Source organism: Arachis hypogaea, chromosome 1 (genome assembly GCF_003086295.3).
Source record: "Arachis hypogaea cultivar Tifrunner chromosome 1, arahy.Tifrunner.gnm2.J5K5, whole genome shotgun sequence".
NCBI classification, from domain to species: Eukaryota; Viridiplantae; Streptophyta; class Magnoliopsida; order Fabales; family Fabaceae; genus Arachis; species Arachis hypogaea.
The window spans coordinates 30,789,888-30,804,271 of record NC_092036.1 but is presented as its reverse complement, the minus strand read 5'-3'; the positions used below and the strand labels follow the sequence as shown (position 1 = coordinate 30,804,271).

General features: G+C 31.2%; 1 protein-coding gene and 1 long non-coding RNA gene across 2 annotated transcripts; both read right to left on the bottom strand.

Annotated features, from left to right (window-relative positions):
- Nucleotides 1-6,255: 6,255 nt before the first annotated feature.
- Nucleotides 6,256-13,384, bottom strand: LOC112768283 (protein LPA3-like). The gene is made up of 4 exons (XM_072225319.1): nt 13,307-13,384; nt 6,631-6,689; nt 6,435-6,537; nt 6,256-6,351 (listed from the first exon to the last, which is right to left on the bottom strand). Exons 1-4 carry the CDS (start codon nt 13,337-13,339, stop codon nt 6,256-6,258), a joined length of 291 nt encoding a protein of 96 aa, XP_072081420.1. The 5' UTR covers nt 13,340-13,384.
- A 17-nt stretch (nt 13,385-13,401) lies between these two features.
- LOC140173062 (uncharacterized) lies at nt 13,402-14,057 on the bottom strand. The gene is made up of 3 exons (XR_011880514.1): nt 13,940-14,057; nt 13,757-13,819; nt 13,402-13,650 (listed from the first exon to the last, which is right to left on the bottom strand). It is a non-coding gene; the product is annotated as an uncharacterized lncRNA (long non-coding RNA).
- Nucleotides 14,058-14,384: the final 327 nt, after the last annotated feature.

The following is a 14,384-nucleotide window of genomic DNA, read 5'->3' as shown; positions in this document are numbered from 1 at the left end:
AATATGAAGTTTTCAAATTGACTATCAAATATAAAAAATTGAATAAAAAATTATTATGGAGTCAAATTTAATAATTTAGTTAGGACAAATAAGTATTATTATTATTTACTATTCAATAAAATTCTAAATTATAGTGGAGCACTTGTTCCCATACCAATAAGAGTCACTACAAGAAAAGAGAACTATTTTAATATTTTTTTTAACAGTCATAATTAAATGTAAAAATTAATATATATTTTTGACAAATATTACAAAGTCAATTTTTTTTATTTTTTGATGAATAATTTAACCATAGAAAATTACTCATTAATTTTGATGGTCCTCAACTTATTCTACTATTCTTCTTCTTCTCTTGGCTCCGTCAAATTTAGGATCACACTGCTCTCAGTTATTCTTCAGCTCCAGTATAATGAGAAAGTATAAACATGCATGTTAACATACATAAATTGCTATAACTTCAATTTCAAGATCTCGTCTCATTCTTTAGTTATAAAATCAACTTCGTCATGATAGGTATTTTTTTCCTCTCTCAAGATTTGATTCTTTCATAAATCTGATTTAATTTTTGTTTTGATGCTTCAAATTTCAAAATTTTTATATTCAAGCTTTTTATTACTAATACGTATTAAAGTAAATATTCATATTCTCAGATCTATTTTTTAATTTATATTTTTTGATTTGACTTTTTATTGATATATTCTATAATTTGTAGTTTTTTATTTATTTGTCATACCTAATTGCTCTTGAATTTATTTCTCATATCTAATTTGGTAATTTGTGTAAATCTATTCTATATATTCGATAATTTACTCATTTTTATTTAATTTTTTTATTTTTTTATTCATAATAAATAAATTGAAAGAAACATAACTGTGACTTAGTGATATGAGTTATGTGTCTGAGTTCTTGAAGAAAATGGTCCAGTTCTTCTTTTTCCTCCTCACAAGCCTCCAATAATCTCAGCTTCCGTGTGTTCATGGCAAGGAGTTTTCTGTGACAACAACAAAGAACATGTTGTTGAGTTAAACTTTTCAGGTTTAGGCCACTCTGAAACTATTTCTAATAACATCATAAGCAACCTGAGCAAGCTTTAGATTTTGTTATGAAAGTCTTGAAAAATTGTGTTTGTTTCATCCTTAATATTTTAGATTTTAGTGATTGATTAACTATTAAGTCAAACTTTAATAAATATCATTTAGAAGTTTGAGACTTCTATAATCATCTTGAAATTTCTAGATTTTTATATGTTAGGAGATTTATATAAAATTGGTTTAATGCATATATTATTTATTATGATAAGTCTTTGTTGTGTCATTCTAATTAGGCATTAATTTAGTTATGTTATGCAATGAAGATATTGAATTAATTAGGCATTAATTTTTACGGTAAACATTTTATATTCATGTTTACATATATTTTTATTGATTTTATTAGGTTGATTTGATCTCTTTTAAAATTTACTTAAGAAATTATCATCTCAAGTAAATGAAGGAACATTAGAGATGAATAAACATGAAGTGATAGTAGAAATATTTGGACCTAAACAACATAAACGAGTTCGTGATTATGGGACTGGCATGACACCTACAAAGTTATGGGGTTTTAGATTATTCATATTTTCTAATCTCCAAACAAAACTTCAATGTGTAATGAAAAAAAAAATATGAAGACTCTAAAAATAGAGATGGAAAATTTGAAAAAAAAGATAGATCATATGGCAGGAATATTTGAGCAACTATTAGATAGAAGGTTAATATTATGATATTGAGTATTGATTTTGGTATTTGGTGTTAATTGTTGTTAATATACTTGTTAAATGCTATATAAAAAATGCTATTTGTACTAGTTTTGAATCATGATCAATGATCAAAATTACAAAGATATTTTTTATTTTATACGATTATATATGATAAAGTGAAAGCAAATTCATGTCATAGTGGTAGAACTTTTGTGTTGTCTATTGTTATAGTCATTTTTATTTAAAAAATTAATAATAGGTGAAACTTAAACTTTTATAATAATGAACGTCAAAAAAATATAATTGAGTTTTTTATGGTAAAAAATTGTCAAAATGTCTATGATATAATATATTTCACGGTTAATAATTATAAAAAATTTTTGTTGAGAATTTTTTATGGTCAATAAATATCAAAATAAATAATATTTTTGACGGTTAATAAGTATAAAAAAATTATTCTCAAATTTTTTTAACATTATTTTTGACGGCCAATATTTTTCAAAATAAGATTAAACTTTTTTTGCAGTTACTTATACGTTAAAATTATTATTGTTAACAAAACTTTTATTAACATATTTTTATAGTTAAAATAATGTCAAAAATTATTTTTTTGACGAATTTTAATTTTTTTTGACACATATAATCCTCAAAAATAATTTACATTATTGTAGTGAGTAGATCCGTTCCTGAATTCAATCGTATTAAATATATATAAAAAATTAATCACTAAATTAATTATTTTTATATAATACATGTTAAAATATAAAATTTATATTAAAATAAATTAAATAATATATATTTATAAATATATAATAATTAATTTAATAAATTCATTTTTTATATACACAAGCAATTGTTACCTATTAAATTTAAGCATACTAGTGTGTCTACTACATATAGTAGTACGTAACTACGTACTCATGGAGGAGATTGTTCCACGTCGTGGGAACAAAAATTGTGGTCGAGTTTAGAGAAGAGAAGAGAAGAGAAGGAAGAAGACTTTGGTGCGTGCACAGCACACGCCAAAAGTAGTCCAACATTATTGATAAAGAGTTTGAAATTTGAATCCCATCTGAGTGAACAGATCTCTGCAGTCTGCACCAATCTATGTTGTATTGTTATTGCTGCTACGTGCTAACTCGTCCTTACGTATCTGTTTTCTTTCCCATTAACCCATTTTCAATTTTACCACATGCATGCTGCATGTTCGACAAATGCACAAACAAACAATCCTCCTGACTGATTTGACACTACCCACGTTGTTCACTTCTAATAGTAATGCATAGTGCTAACCTTTTTTACGCTATGCCCCCCCTTATCTTGTGTTGTAAGCAAATTAGAGTCACCAACTCGCCATTACATTCTATACGTGTAATAATGCACCTTCTCTTAATGTTTTTTGGGTTAGGCTAATTAATGGGTTGTTTAAATTTGAAGTTATGTGAAACTACATCTAATATTGTTTACTTTGTCTCGTTTATGTTCGTATGTTCCTTTCTAGCATTATTTAGATAGCTAGCTAGGTCGGAGACTAGGTGTCAAATTTTAGTGAATTAGGATGAGTTGTTTTAAATTTGTGTAATTTATTATTCATTATAATTAATATACTTAATATATTAAAATTGAGGTGTCAATTTCTTATCAATTCTTTTTTTTTTTCAAATGAAAACACTATTTTTCTTTTTAATTTATTTTAAAATTTTTTTTATAATTATATTATAATTAAATTATAATTAATATTTAATGAATAATACGTGATTATACTAATTTAAGAAAATATCTTTATTATAATTATATAAAATGAATATTTAATACATTATCAACTAATAAAAATAAGGTGTCAATTTTTTATGAATTTATTTTTCTTTCAAATAAAGTACTATTTTCTTTTTTAAATTTATTTTAAAAAATATTTTTATTATAATTATATTACAATTAGCATTTAATGAATAATATATGATTACACTAATTTAAGAAAATATATTTATTATATATATATAATTAATATTTAATATATTATTAAGCTAATTATCAATCAAAAATATTTTTAATCATTTTAATTATATTAATATAATTCTAATTCCCACAACTAGAAAATAGATTAATACAGACAGATTTACAGACAGATTTAGTCTTTATTACAGACAGATTTTTGGTTACCGACAAATTTTGTACCTCTATAAAAGCCCTGTCGGAAATTATTTACCGACGAATTTTTTCCGTCGAAAAAAATTATCGACGGATTTTTACCAGTTACCGATGGATTTTCAGACGAATTTTTCGTCTATAATTACAGAGAGATTTTTAGACGGATTTTCTCTCTGTAATTACAGACGGATTTTCAGACGAATTTTTTGTTCTGTAATTACAGACGGATTTTCAGACAGATTTTCCATCTGTAACTACAGACAGATTTTCAGACGGATTTTTTGTCTGTAATTATAGTTGGATTTTCTGACAAATTTTTCGTCTGTAATTTGAACTTTGGAAAATCATCTCACACTCTAATTACAGACAGAAAATCCGTCTGTAAATCCGTTAGTAAGGTAAAATATAATTTTTTATTTTTTTAATTACAAAATAAACTTGTTTTCATACAAAATAAATATAAATTTAATACAAATTTTTTATCTAATTTTTATTTGAATATTTATAATATTTCAAAAAATAAACAATTTCATCGTATTATCAAACTAAAAGAAAAGTACTATAAACAAACAAGTCAATATAATTCAAAACATAAACAAAATGTATTGATACATCAACTATAATCCTAAGTGTATTGTTCAACCGTACTAAATTTATCAGCTATAATCCATAACATTGTATTATATGAGAAAAATTACATTATGCAAATCTCTACAAGCCAATCAACCAGTAGCCCATGCATGCTTTGAGTAATGTCGTGTTGCTTTATATCTCTTAATGCAATTAAAAAAGGGCTACACTTCTTGCCTGAAAATATTTCAAAGTACTTCATGTCAGTAAAAGTACACAACAGAGAAAAATACATGAAAAAATGTCAATAGAAAAAATTATTCACTTTGTTATGGCACAAAAAACTCATTACTCAACATCCTAATGAAAATTATGTCAATTAAATGCATAAGGAGCCACCCTTGACACTCCATTCAATCTGCATAGAAGTAATTTCAGGTGCTCACGCTTCTTGCCACTAGTTGTAGGGTGCCTCCAGTAGCTTAAAGGGACAATATGAATTAACTAATTTGCCATGAAATGAAACTAGTAAAATAGTTCTCAATTCAAATGTTGAAAATACAAAAATATGGCCTTCTATATATTTTAATTCATGGGCTTCCAACAAAAATTAACTAATTTTTATGTTACAATGATGCTGTCAAATGTCTATGCAACTCAGTTTTTGCAACTCAGTTTCTGCCAACTAGTCAGTACTCAATGAATTCATGGTCATGGATCCACTCTAGCCTATATAGACTTAGTTTAGATTATATCAAACTGAAGGCAATTACAGCATAAAAAAATATAAACAGACTATTAACATTGACCATTAATGCATTACTTACAACTTTTCCTATCTTCAGTGCATCCAAAGATCCCAGTCGTCCAAGGTTCATCTGCCGGAGGCGAATAGCTTTCGGGTAGTGGCTGTCTACATTCAGGGCACTTGCGAATAGCCAACTGCACAATACCGAAAATTCATGACCAAAATATATATCTACATATTAGCAAACACGCTCAAAGCGCCCAAAGAAACACCAACACAAGTTCTCAAATAGTTTCTTGCAGAAAAATTAAAATCTGACTTAATGATCCTCAATAACATAACAGAAAATTGGGAATATTACATAGAACTTGCATTTAAATTAAAAAAACAGAGAGAATCTCTTATAATAATTTTACAGTGTAGTGATCAGCTCCTCCATGCAGAAGATGCTTCCAAATCAAAATCTTCTTCCCACCATGTGCTTGCAATATCAAATGAGGCAGGTAAAAGTTTCTTTATAATTGAGAAAACTAAAATTTGATTTTCTTATAAGCTACTATCTTCAGCTCCAACAAAATAAAAAAAAGCTTAAAACTGGCAAAATCCTGATTATTTCTAAATTTTATCCAAATATGTGAAACCTGGCTTTCTTATACAGTATTTTGGCAAAATAAGCTGAAGAAAAGCACCCTTATCTGTGAATAAGAGACACGCCAACAAACAAGCAACAAGCATAAACAAAAACATAGACTGATAAACTAATAAAATAGAACACCTTGTAGCCTCTTCGAAGAAATTCTAGAGAGCTTCCCTCCCCTTCTTGAAGTCCCAAGACTCTCAACAACTCTTCTTTGGCCTACATCAGTTTAAAAGTTAATACCAGTGTTTATAGTTTAAAAAGTGAAAAGAGTTAAAGATTATGTATTTACTTCACCAAGGGTGAAGCCGGTTGCGCTTTCTGCTATGCAAGCGTAAGAACCATCTGCTTGCTTAAGCATCACCTGTCAAGGACCTGAACAACAAACCATGAAGTAACAATCTAGTGCACCAGTTATATACTGAGATCAAAATACCATATACCCATACCTGAATACTGGCAGAACACTACTCCACTGTAATTGACAATATAAGGTGCTATTGCAACTGTCTTAAAAACATAAAAAGAAAACAATCAATACCAATTATTTGATAAAATGATCAGGTAAAAACAATTCAATAAAGAAGAGGCACCTTTGAATACTCTCTGATTCTAATGTAGAATACCGGAGTAAATTGTGAAAGAAAGCGGTAATGCAAATCTTTGGGAAAGAAGCCCAAAAGGCCTAAATCGGCACTGTAAATTCAATACTAACTCTGTCAAAAATAATTATATTAAAACTATGGATTTAGGCACAGCAACATGTATGTATATATAAAGAGAATATACCATAGTGTGTCTAGTTCAAGATTAAATAGAAGTGTTGGTGTAGACACGGCAAATTTTTCCTGCAAAATTCAAGAGATAACAATATATAAAATACATTAAAGTAACTACCACCAAAATGAAACGAGTCAGAAATATAACCTGTTCAATAGCTAATAATTAAGAATTTAAGAATTGCTTATACAGCCAACAAAGGCGATCAAAATCTAGATTTGGAAGAAAATAGTTGGTGGACGAAATTGTGATTACATACTCTTTGTATTTGTATGAAATTTAATAATTGGCTCTATCTGAAGTCAGAACTCCGTTCAATTAACCAGCAAGTGCACTGGGTCGTCCAAGTAATACCTTACGTGAGTAAGGGTCGATCCCACGGAGATTGTTGGTATGAAGCAAGCTATGATCATCTTGTAAATCCCAGTTAAGTGGACTCATAAAGTCAAATGTGATTAGATTGGATAAATAAAGATAAATAAAATAAAACGGGATAGAAATACTTATGTAAATCAATAGTGGGAATTTCAGATAGGCATATGGAGATGCTGTACTCCTCTTGGATCTTTACTTTCTTATTGCATTCATCCAATCCTTCTTACTCCTTTCCATGGCAAGCTGTATGTAGGGCATCACCGTTGTCAATGGCTACATCCCATCCTCTCAGTGAAAACGTTCCTATGCTCTGTCACAGCACGGCTAATCATCTGTCGGTTCTCAATCAGGTTGGAATAGAATCCCTTGATTCTTTTGCGTTTGTCATCACGCCCAGCCTTCAGGAGTTTGAAGCTCATCACAGTCATTCAATCCCAGAATCCTACTCGGAATACCATAGACAAGGTTTAGACTTTCCAGATCCTCATGAATGCCGCCATCTATCTAGCTTATACCACGAAGATTCTGTTGGGGAATCTAAGAGATATGCGCCCGGCCTAGAGTAGAACGGAAGTGGTTGTCAGTCACGCGCGTTCATAGGTGAGAATGATGATAAGTGTCACGGATCATCACATTCATCAAAGTTAAGTGTAACGTATATCTTGGAATAAGAATAAAAGAGAATTGAATAGGAAGTAATAGTAATTGTATTGAAACTTGAGGTACAGCAGAGCTCCACATCCTTAATCTATGGTGTGCAGAAACTCCACCGTTGAAAATATATAAGTGAAAGGTTCAGGCATGGCCGAATGGCCAGCCCCCATGATCTGAGAACTAATCGTCCCAAGATGTCTAATACACTAGTAAAAAGTCCTATTTATAATAAACTAGCTACTAGGGTTTACATGAGTAAGTAATTGATGCATAAATCCACTTCCGGGGCCCACTTGGTGTATGTTTGGGCTAAGCTTGGTCTATCCACGAGCTGAGGCTTTTATTGGAGTTGAACTCCAAGTTATAACGTGTTTTGGGCGTTCAACTCCGGATCATGACGTGTTTCTGGCGTTTAACTCCAGACAGCAGCATGTACTTGGCGTTCAACGCCAAGTTACGTCGTCAATTTCCGAATAAAGTATGGACTATTATATATTGCTGGAAAGCTCTGGATGTCTACTTTTCAACGCCATTGAGAGCGCGCTAATTGGAGTTCTGTAGCTCCAAAAAATCCATTTCGAGTGCAGGGAGGTCAGATTCCAACATCATCAGCAGTCCTTTTGTCAGCCTTTTTCAGAGTTTTGCTCAAGTCCCTCAATTTCAGTCAGAAATTACCTGAAATCACAGAAAAACATACAAACTCATAGTAAAGTCCAGAAATGTGAATTTAACATAAAAACTAATGAAAACATCCCTAAAAGTAGCTTAAACTTACTAAAAACTACCTAAAAACAATGCCAAAAAGCGTATAAATTATCCACTCATCACAACACCAAACTTCAATTATTGCTTGTCCCCAAGCAACTGAAAATCAATTAGGATAAATAGAAGAGAATATACTATAAATTTCAAAATATCAATGAATATTAATTCTAATTAGATGAGCGGGACTTGTAGCTTTTTGCTTCTGAACAGTTTTGGCATCTCACTTTTTCCTTTGAAGTTTAGAATGGTTGGCTTCTCTAGGAACTTAGAATTTCGGATAGTGTTATTGACTTTTCTAGTTAAGCATGTTGATTCTTGAACACAGCTACTTATGAGTCTTGGCCGTGGCCCTAAGCATTTTGTTTTCCAGTATTACCACCGGATACATAAATGCCACAGACACATAACTGGGTGAACCTTTTCAGATTGTGACTCAGCTTTGCTAGAGTCCCCAGTTAGTGGTGTCCAGAGCTCTTAAGCACACTCTTTTGCTTTGGATCACGACTTTAACCACTCAGTCTCAAGCTTTTCACTTGGGCCTTCATGACACAAGCACATGGTTAGGGACAGCTTGATTTAGCCGCTTAGGCCTGGATTTGATTTCCTTGGGCCCTCCTATCCATTGATGCTCAAAGCCTTGGATCCTTTTTACCCTTGCCTTTTGGTTTTAAGGGCTATTGGCTTTTTCTGCTTGCTTTTTCTTTTTCTTTTTATTTTTTTCGCCATTTTTTTCTTTTTTTTCGCAAGCTTTTTACTTTTCACTGTTTTTTCTTGCTTCAAGAATCAATTTCATGATTTTTCAGATCATCAATAACATTTTTCCTTGTTCATCATTCTTTCAAGAGCCAACAATTTTAACATTCATAAACAACAAGGTAAAAAAATATGCACTGTTCAAGCATTCATTCAGAAAACAAAAAGTATTGTCACCACATCAATATAATTAAATTAAATTCAAGGACAATTTTCAAAATTCATGTATTTCTTGTTCTTTTGAATTAAAACATTTTTCATTTAAGAGAGGTGAAGGATTAATGAGATTATTCATATCTTTAAGACATAGTTACTAAACACTAATGATCATGAAGTAGAGACACAAAACATAAATAGACATGAAGGATAAAAACCGAAAAAGCAGGGAAAATAAGAACAAGGAATGAGTCCACCTGAGTGAGGGTGGCGCCTTCTTGAAGGTCCAATGGTACTTTTTGAGCTCCTTTATGTCTCTTCCTTGCTTCTGTTGCATGATCCCTAGTGATTTTGGTGTTCTTACCTTAGTTGCTTCCAATAATTATGTGGAGGAACATGTATCCCCTGAGGTATCTCAGGGATCTCTTGATTTGCAGTCAAATGTTCTACCACTGAGCTATAAACCCTTTAGATGAGGCTTTCCATTTCCCATGACTCAGAGGTGGAAGCTTTTGTCTTTTTCCTTGTTCCTGCTCATATAGTGAAGAAGAGAACAAGAAAAGAAAGAGGAATCCTCTATGTCACAGTATAGAGATTCCTTTATGTTTGTAGAAGAAGAAAGGGAAGAAGAGTGAAGAAGAATGGGTAAGGATAGAGGTGGTGATTTGAGATGAAGAGAAGTGAAGAAAAGTGTTAGTAAATAAATAAATAAATAGAAGAAGAGGAAAGATAGAAAATTTTCGAAAATGATTTTGAAAAAGTGGTTAGTGATTTTTGAAAATTAAAGATAATATATAATTAAAATTAAAATTTAAAACAATTAAAAAGAATTTTTGAAAAAAAGATGAGATATTTTCGAAAATTAGAGAGGGATAGGTAGTTAGTTGGTTTTGAAAAAGATAAGAAACAAACAAAAAGTTAAATAGTTAGTTGAAAAATATATTAAAATCAAATTTGAAAAGATGAGAAGATAAGAAGTTAGATAAGATATTTTGAAATCAAATTTTTTTGAAAAAGATAAAATTTTGAAAAAGATATGATATAAAAGATAAGACAAAAAGTTATGATTAAAAAGATAAAAAAGATATTTTGAAAAAGATTTGATTTTAAAATTAAAATTAATTACTTGACTAACAAGAAACTAAAAGATAAAATTCTAGAATTTAAAGATTGAACCTTTCTTAACAAGAAAGTAACAAACTTCAAATTTTTGAATCAATCACATTACTTGTTAGCTAATTTTCGAAAATATGATGTAAAAGATAAGAAAAAGATTTTGAAAAATATTTAAAAAAATTTCAAAAATTAATAAGAAAAAAGGAAAAGATTTAATTTTTGAAAAAGTTTTGAAAAGATAAGATTTTTAAAATTGAAAATTTGACTTGACTTGTAAGAAACAACTAATTTTTAAAATTTTTGACTAAGTCAACTCAAATTTTCGAAAATTAGGAGATAAAAAAGGAAAAGATATATTTTTTTTATTTTTGAATTTTTTTATAATGAGAGAGAAAAACACAAAAATGACCCAAAACATGAAAATTTTGGATCAAAACACAAGATACATGCAAGAACACTATGAATGTTAAGATGAACACCAAGAACACTTTGAAGATCATGATGAATATCAAGAACATAATTTTGAAAATTTTTTGATGCAAAGAAAACATGCAAGACACCAAACTTAGAAATTTTTAATGCTTGGAAAATATGAATGCAAAAATGCACATGAAAAACAACAAAAGACACAAAATAAGAGATCATCAAGATCAAACAAGAAGACTTACCAAGAACAACTTGAAGATCATGAAGAACACCATGAATGCATGAATTTTCGAAAAATGCAAGAAACATTTTTAAAGCATGCAATCGACACCAAACTTAAAAATTAACACAAGACTCAAACAAGAAACACAAAATATTTTTGATTTTTATGATTTTATTAATTTTTTTGGATTTTTATTATTTTTTTTGAAAATAAAGTTTGGAAAAACGAAAAAGAAAAGAAAAATTTTGAAAAAGATTTTTGAAAAAATTTTTGAAAAGAAAATTACCTAATCTGAGCAACAAGATGAACCGTCAGTTGTCCATACTCGAACAATCCCCGGCAACGGCACCAAAAACTTGGTGGACGAAATTGTGATCACATCAATGTAGTATTCTTTGTTGTTGTATGGAATCATTATTATGGCACTTATGTGTGGACACAACTCCGTTCAACTAACCAGCAAGTGCACTGGGTCGTCCAAGTAATACCTTACGTGAGTAAGGGTCGATCACACGGAGATTGTTGGTATGAAGCAAGCTATGGTCATCTTGTAAATCCCAGTTAAGTGGACTCATAAAGTCAAATGTGATTAGATTGGATAAATAAAGATAAATAAAATAAAACGGGATAGAAATACTTATGTAAATCAATAGTGGGAATTTCAGATAGGCATATGGAGATGCTGTACTCCTCTTGGATCTTTACTTTCTTATTGCATTCATCCAATCCTTCTTACTCCTTTCCATGGCAAGCTGTATGTAGGGCATCACCGTTGTCAATGGCTACATCCCATCCTCTCAGTGAAAACGTTCCTATGCTCTGTCACAGCACGGCTAATCATCTGTCGGTTTTCAATCAGGTTGGAATAGAATCCCTTGATTCTTTTGCGTTTGTCATCACGCCCAGCCTTCAGGAGTTTGAAGCTCGTCACAGTCATTCAATCCCAGAATCCTACTCGGAATACCATAGACAAGGTTTAGACTTTTCGGATCCTCATGAATGCCGCCATCTATCTAGCTTATACCACGAAGATTCTGTTGGGGAATCTAAGAGATATGCGCCCGGCCTAGAGTAGAACGGAAGTGGTTGTCAGTCACGCGCGTTCATAGGTGAGAATGATGATGAGTGTCACGGATCATCACATTCATCAAAGTTAAGTGTAACGTATATCTTGGAATAAGAATAAAAGAGAATTGAATAGAAAGTAATAGTAATTGTATTGAAACTTGAGGTACAGCAGAGCTCCACACCCTTAATCTATGGTGTGCAGAAACTCCACCGTTGAAAATACATAAGTGAAAGGTTCAGGCATGGCCGAATGGCCAGCCCCCATGATCTGAGAACTAATCGTCCCAAGATGTCTAATACACTAGTAAAAAGTCCTATTTATAATAAACTAGCTACTAGGGTTTACATGAGTAAGTAATTGATGCATAAATCCACTTCCGGGGCCCACTTGGTGTATGTTTGGGCTAAGCTTGGTCTATCCACGAGCTGAGGCTTTTATTGGAGTTGAACTCCAAGTTATAACATGTTTTGGGCGTTCAACTCCGGATCATGACGTGTTTCTGGCGTTTAACTCCAGACAGCAGCATGTACTTGGCGTTCAACGCCAAGTTACGTCGTCAATTTCCAAATAAAGTATGGACTATTATATATTGCTGGAAAGCTCTGGATGTCTACTTTCCAACGCAGTTGAGAGCGCGCCAATTGGAGTTCTGTAGCTCCAGAAAATTCATTTCGAGTGCAGGGAGGTCAGATTCCAACAGCATCAGCAGTCCTTTTGTCAGCCTTTTTCAGAGTTTTGCTCAAGTCCCTCAATTTCAGCCAGAAATTACCTGAAATCACAGAAAAATATACAAACTCATAGTAAAGTCCAGAAATGTGAATTTAACATAAAAACTAATGAAAACATCCCTAAAAGTAGCTTAAACTTACTAAAAACTACCTAAAAACAATGCCAAAAAGCGTATAAATTATCCGCTCATCAATAGTATACAAAAAAGAACGATACATGCTGTCCCAAAATCAAACGAAAGGATTCAAGCTTTATATTTCATTGCATATTATCACCAAAGAAAAAAATTAAATATATTCTGAATGAATAAGCCAACAACAACCCAATGCAAATAAGGAATAGCGAAATTTAATAAGCACATCAAATATTAAAAGTGAAAAGAGGTTCAAGAAACATTTCATCTGGCAGAGACACCATACCACATACTTCTCTATATTTGCAAGTTCACGCATACTGCAGTTAAGGAATATGTAGAGTGATGGAGGCTCATTAGACTTCCATCTTCTGCAGTTCAGGTATCAAGTCATCATGCATTATTATTAATTTTGAATTTTTGATACATTCTCTCATCCCCAAGTTTCGAACATGATAATTTGGAAAAAATTATTGACTTAGTACAATATACTAATGCCATTTTCCCCAAAGAACAAACCTTCATTTTCATCTTCAAAATCAAAATCAAGGGTGTTCCTAACGGATCGAAAAAATGAAGTCATAGGTCCAACAGGGAGATATCTAAGGAACCAATGGTAATGCCATCAATCTGAATGCACAACAAAAATGACACTTCAAAATAAGAAAGATGCAGGAAAATAAGATAAATCCATTAGAAAGATGAAAAAAAATCATAATAAGTGTATTTTCATTACCGAATCCAGAGCTGATTTGAACAACTCGGAGGCTCTGCGCTTTTCTGGCTTATCAGGGAAGACCTACAACCGGGAACATATATCATAAGATCTTCTCCAGAAAAACAAAAGGTAAAAATTTTGTTCATGAAAATAAATATCTCTTCTAAGTAAGGATGGGACGAAAATAATGCGTCTTCTTACTAAGCAAGCTCGGGTATCCTATTTCTCCTGGAGCTTTTTCACAACAGCCAATGCGAGTTGAATGTTGGCATCAATGAACTCATCTGAAGATCCCTTGAAATATTTAGGAATTTGAGACAATTATGTGGAATGCTTTGAGACGCATGCCTCATAAAGGTCAAGTAACCGTGAATTAGAACAATGCCTCTTGAAGCATGAAATTGATGTTAGCCTAACATAAAGCATAGACATAAAAATCAACTAAACGGACTTATATGTCGACACACATGAACTATGCTCACAATCAATAATAATTAATAAGTAAAATGTCATTTTAGATCAGAATTCAAGTTACCCGTGCGCCATATCTTAAAATGTTATGTTATTGATTGTGACAATATCCGCAAGTGCATCTAAGAATCTGAAGCTAAGTACTAATGAAGATGAAGTAAAAGTTGACAAGTTA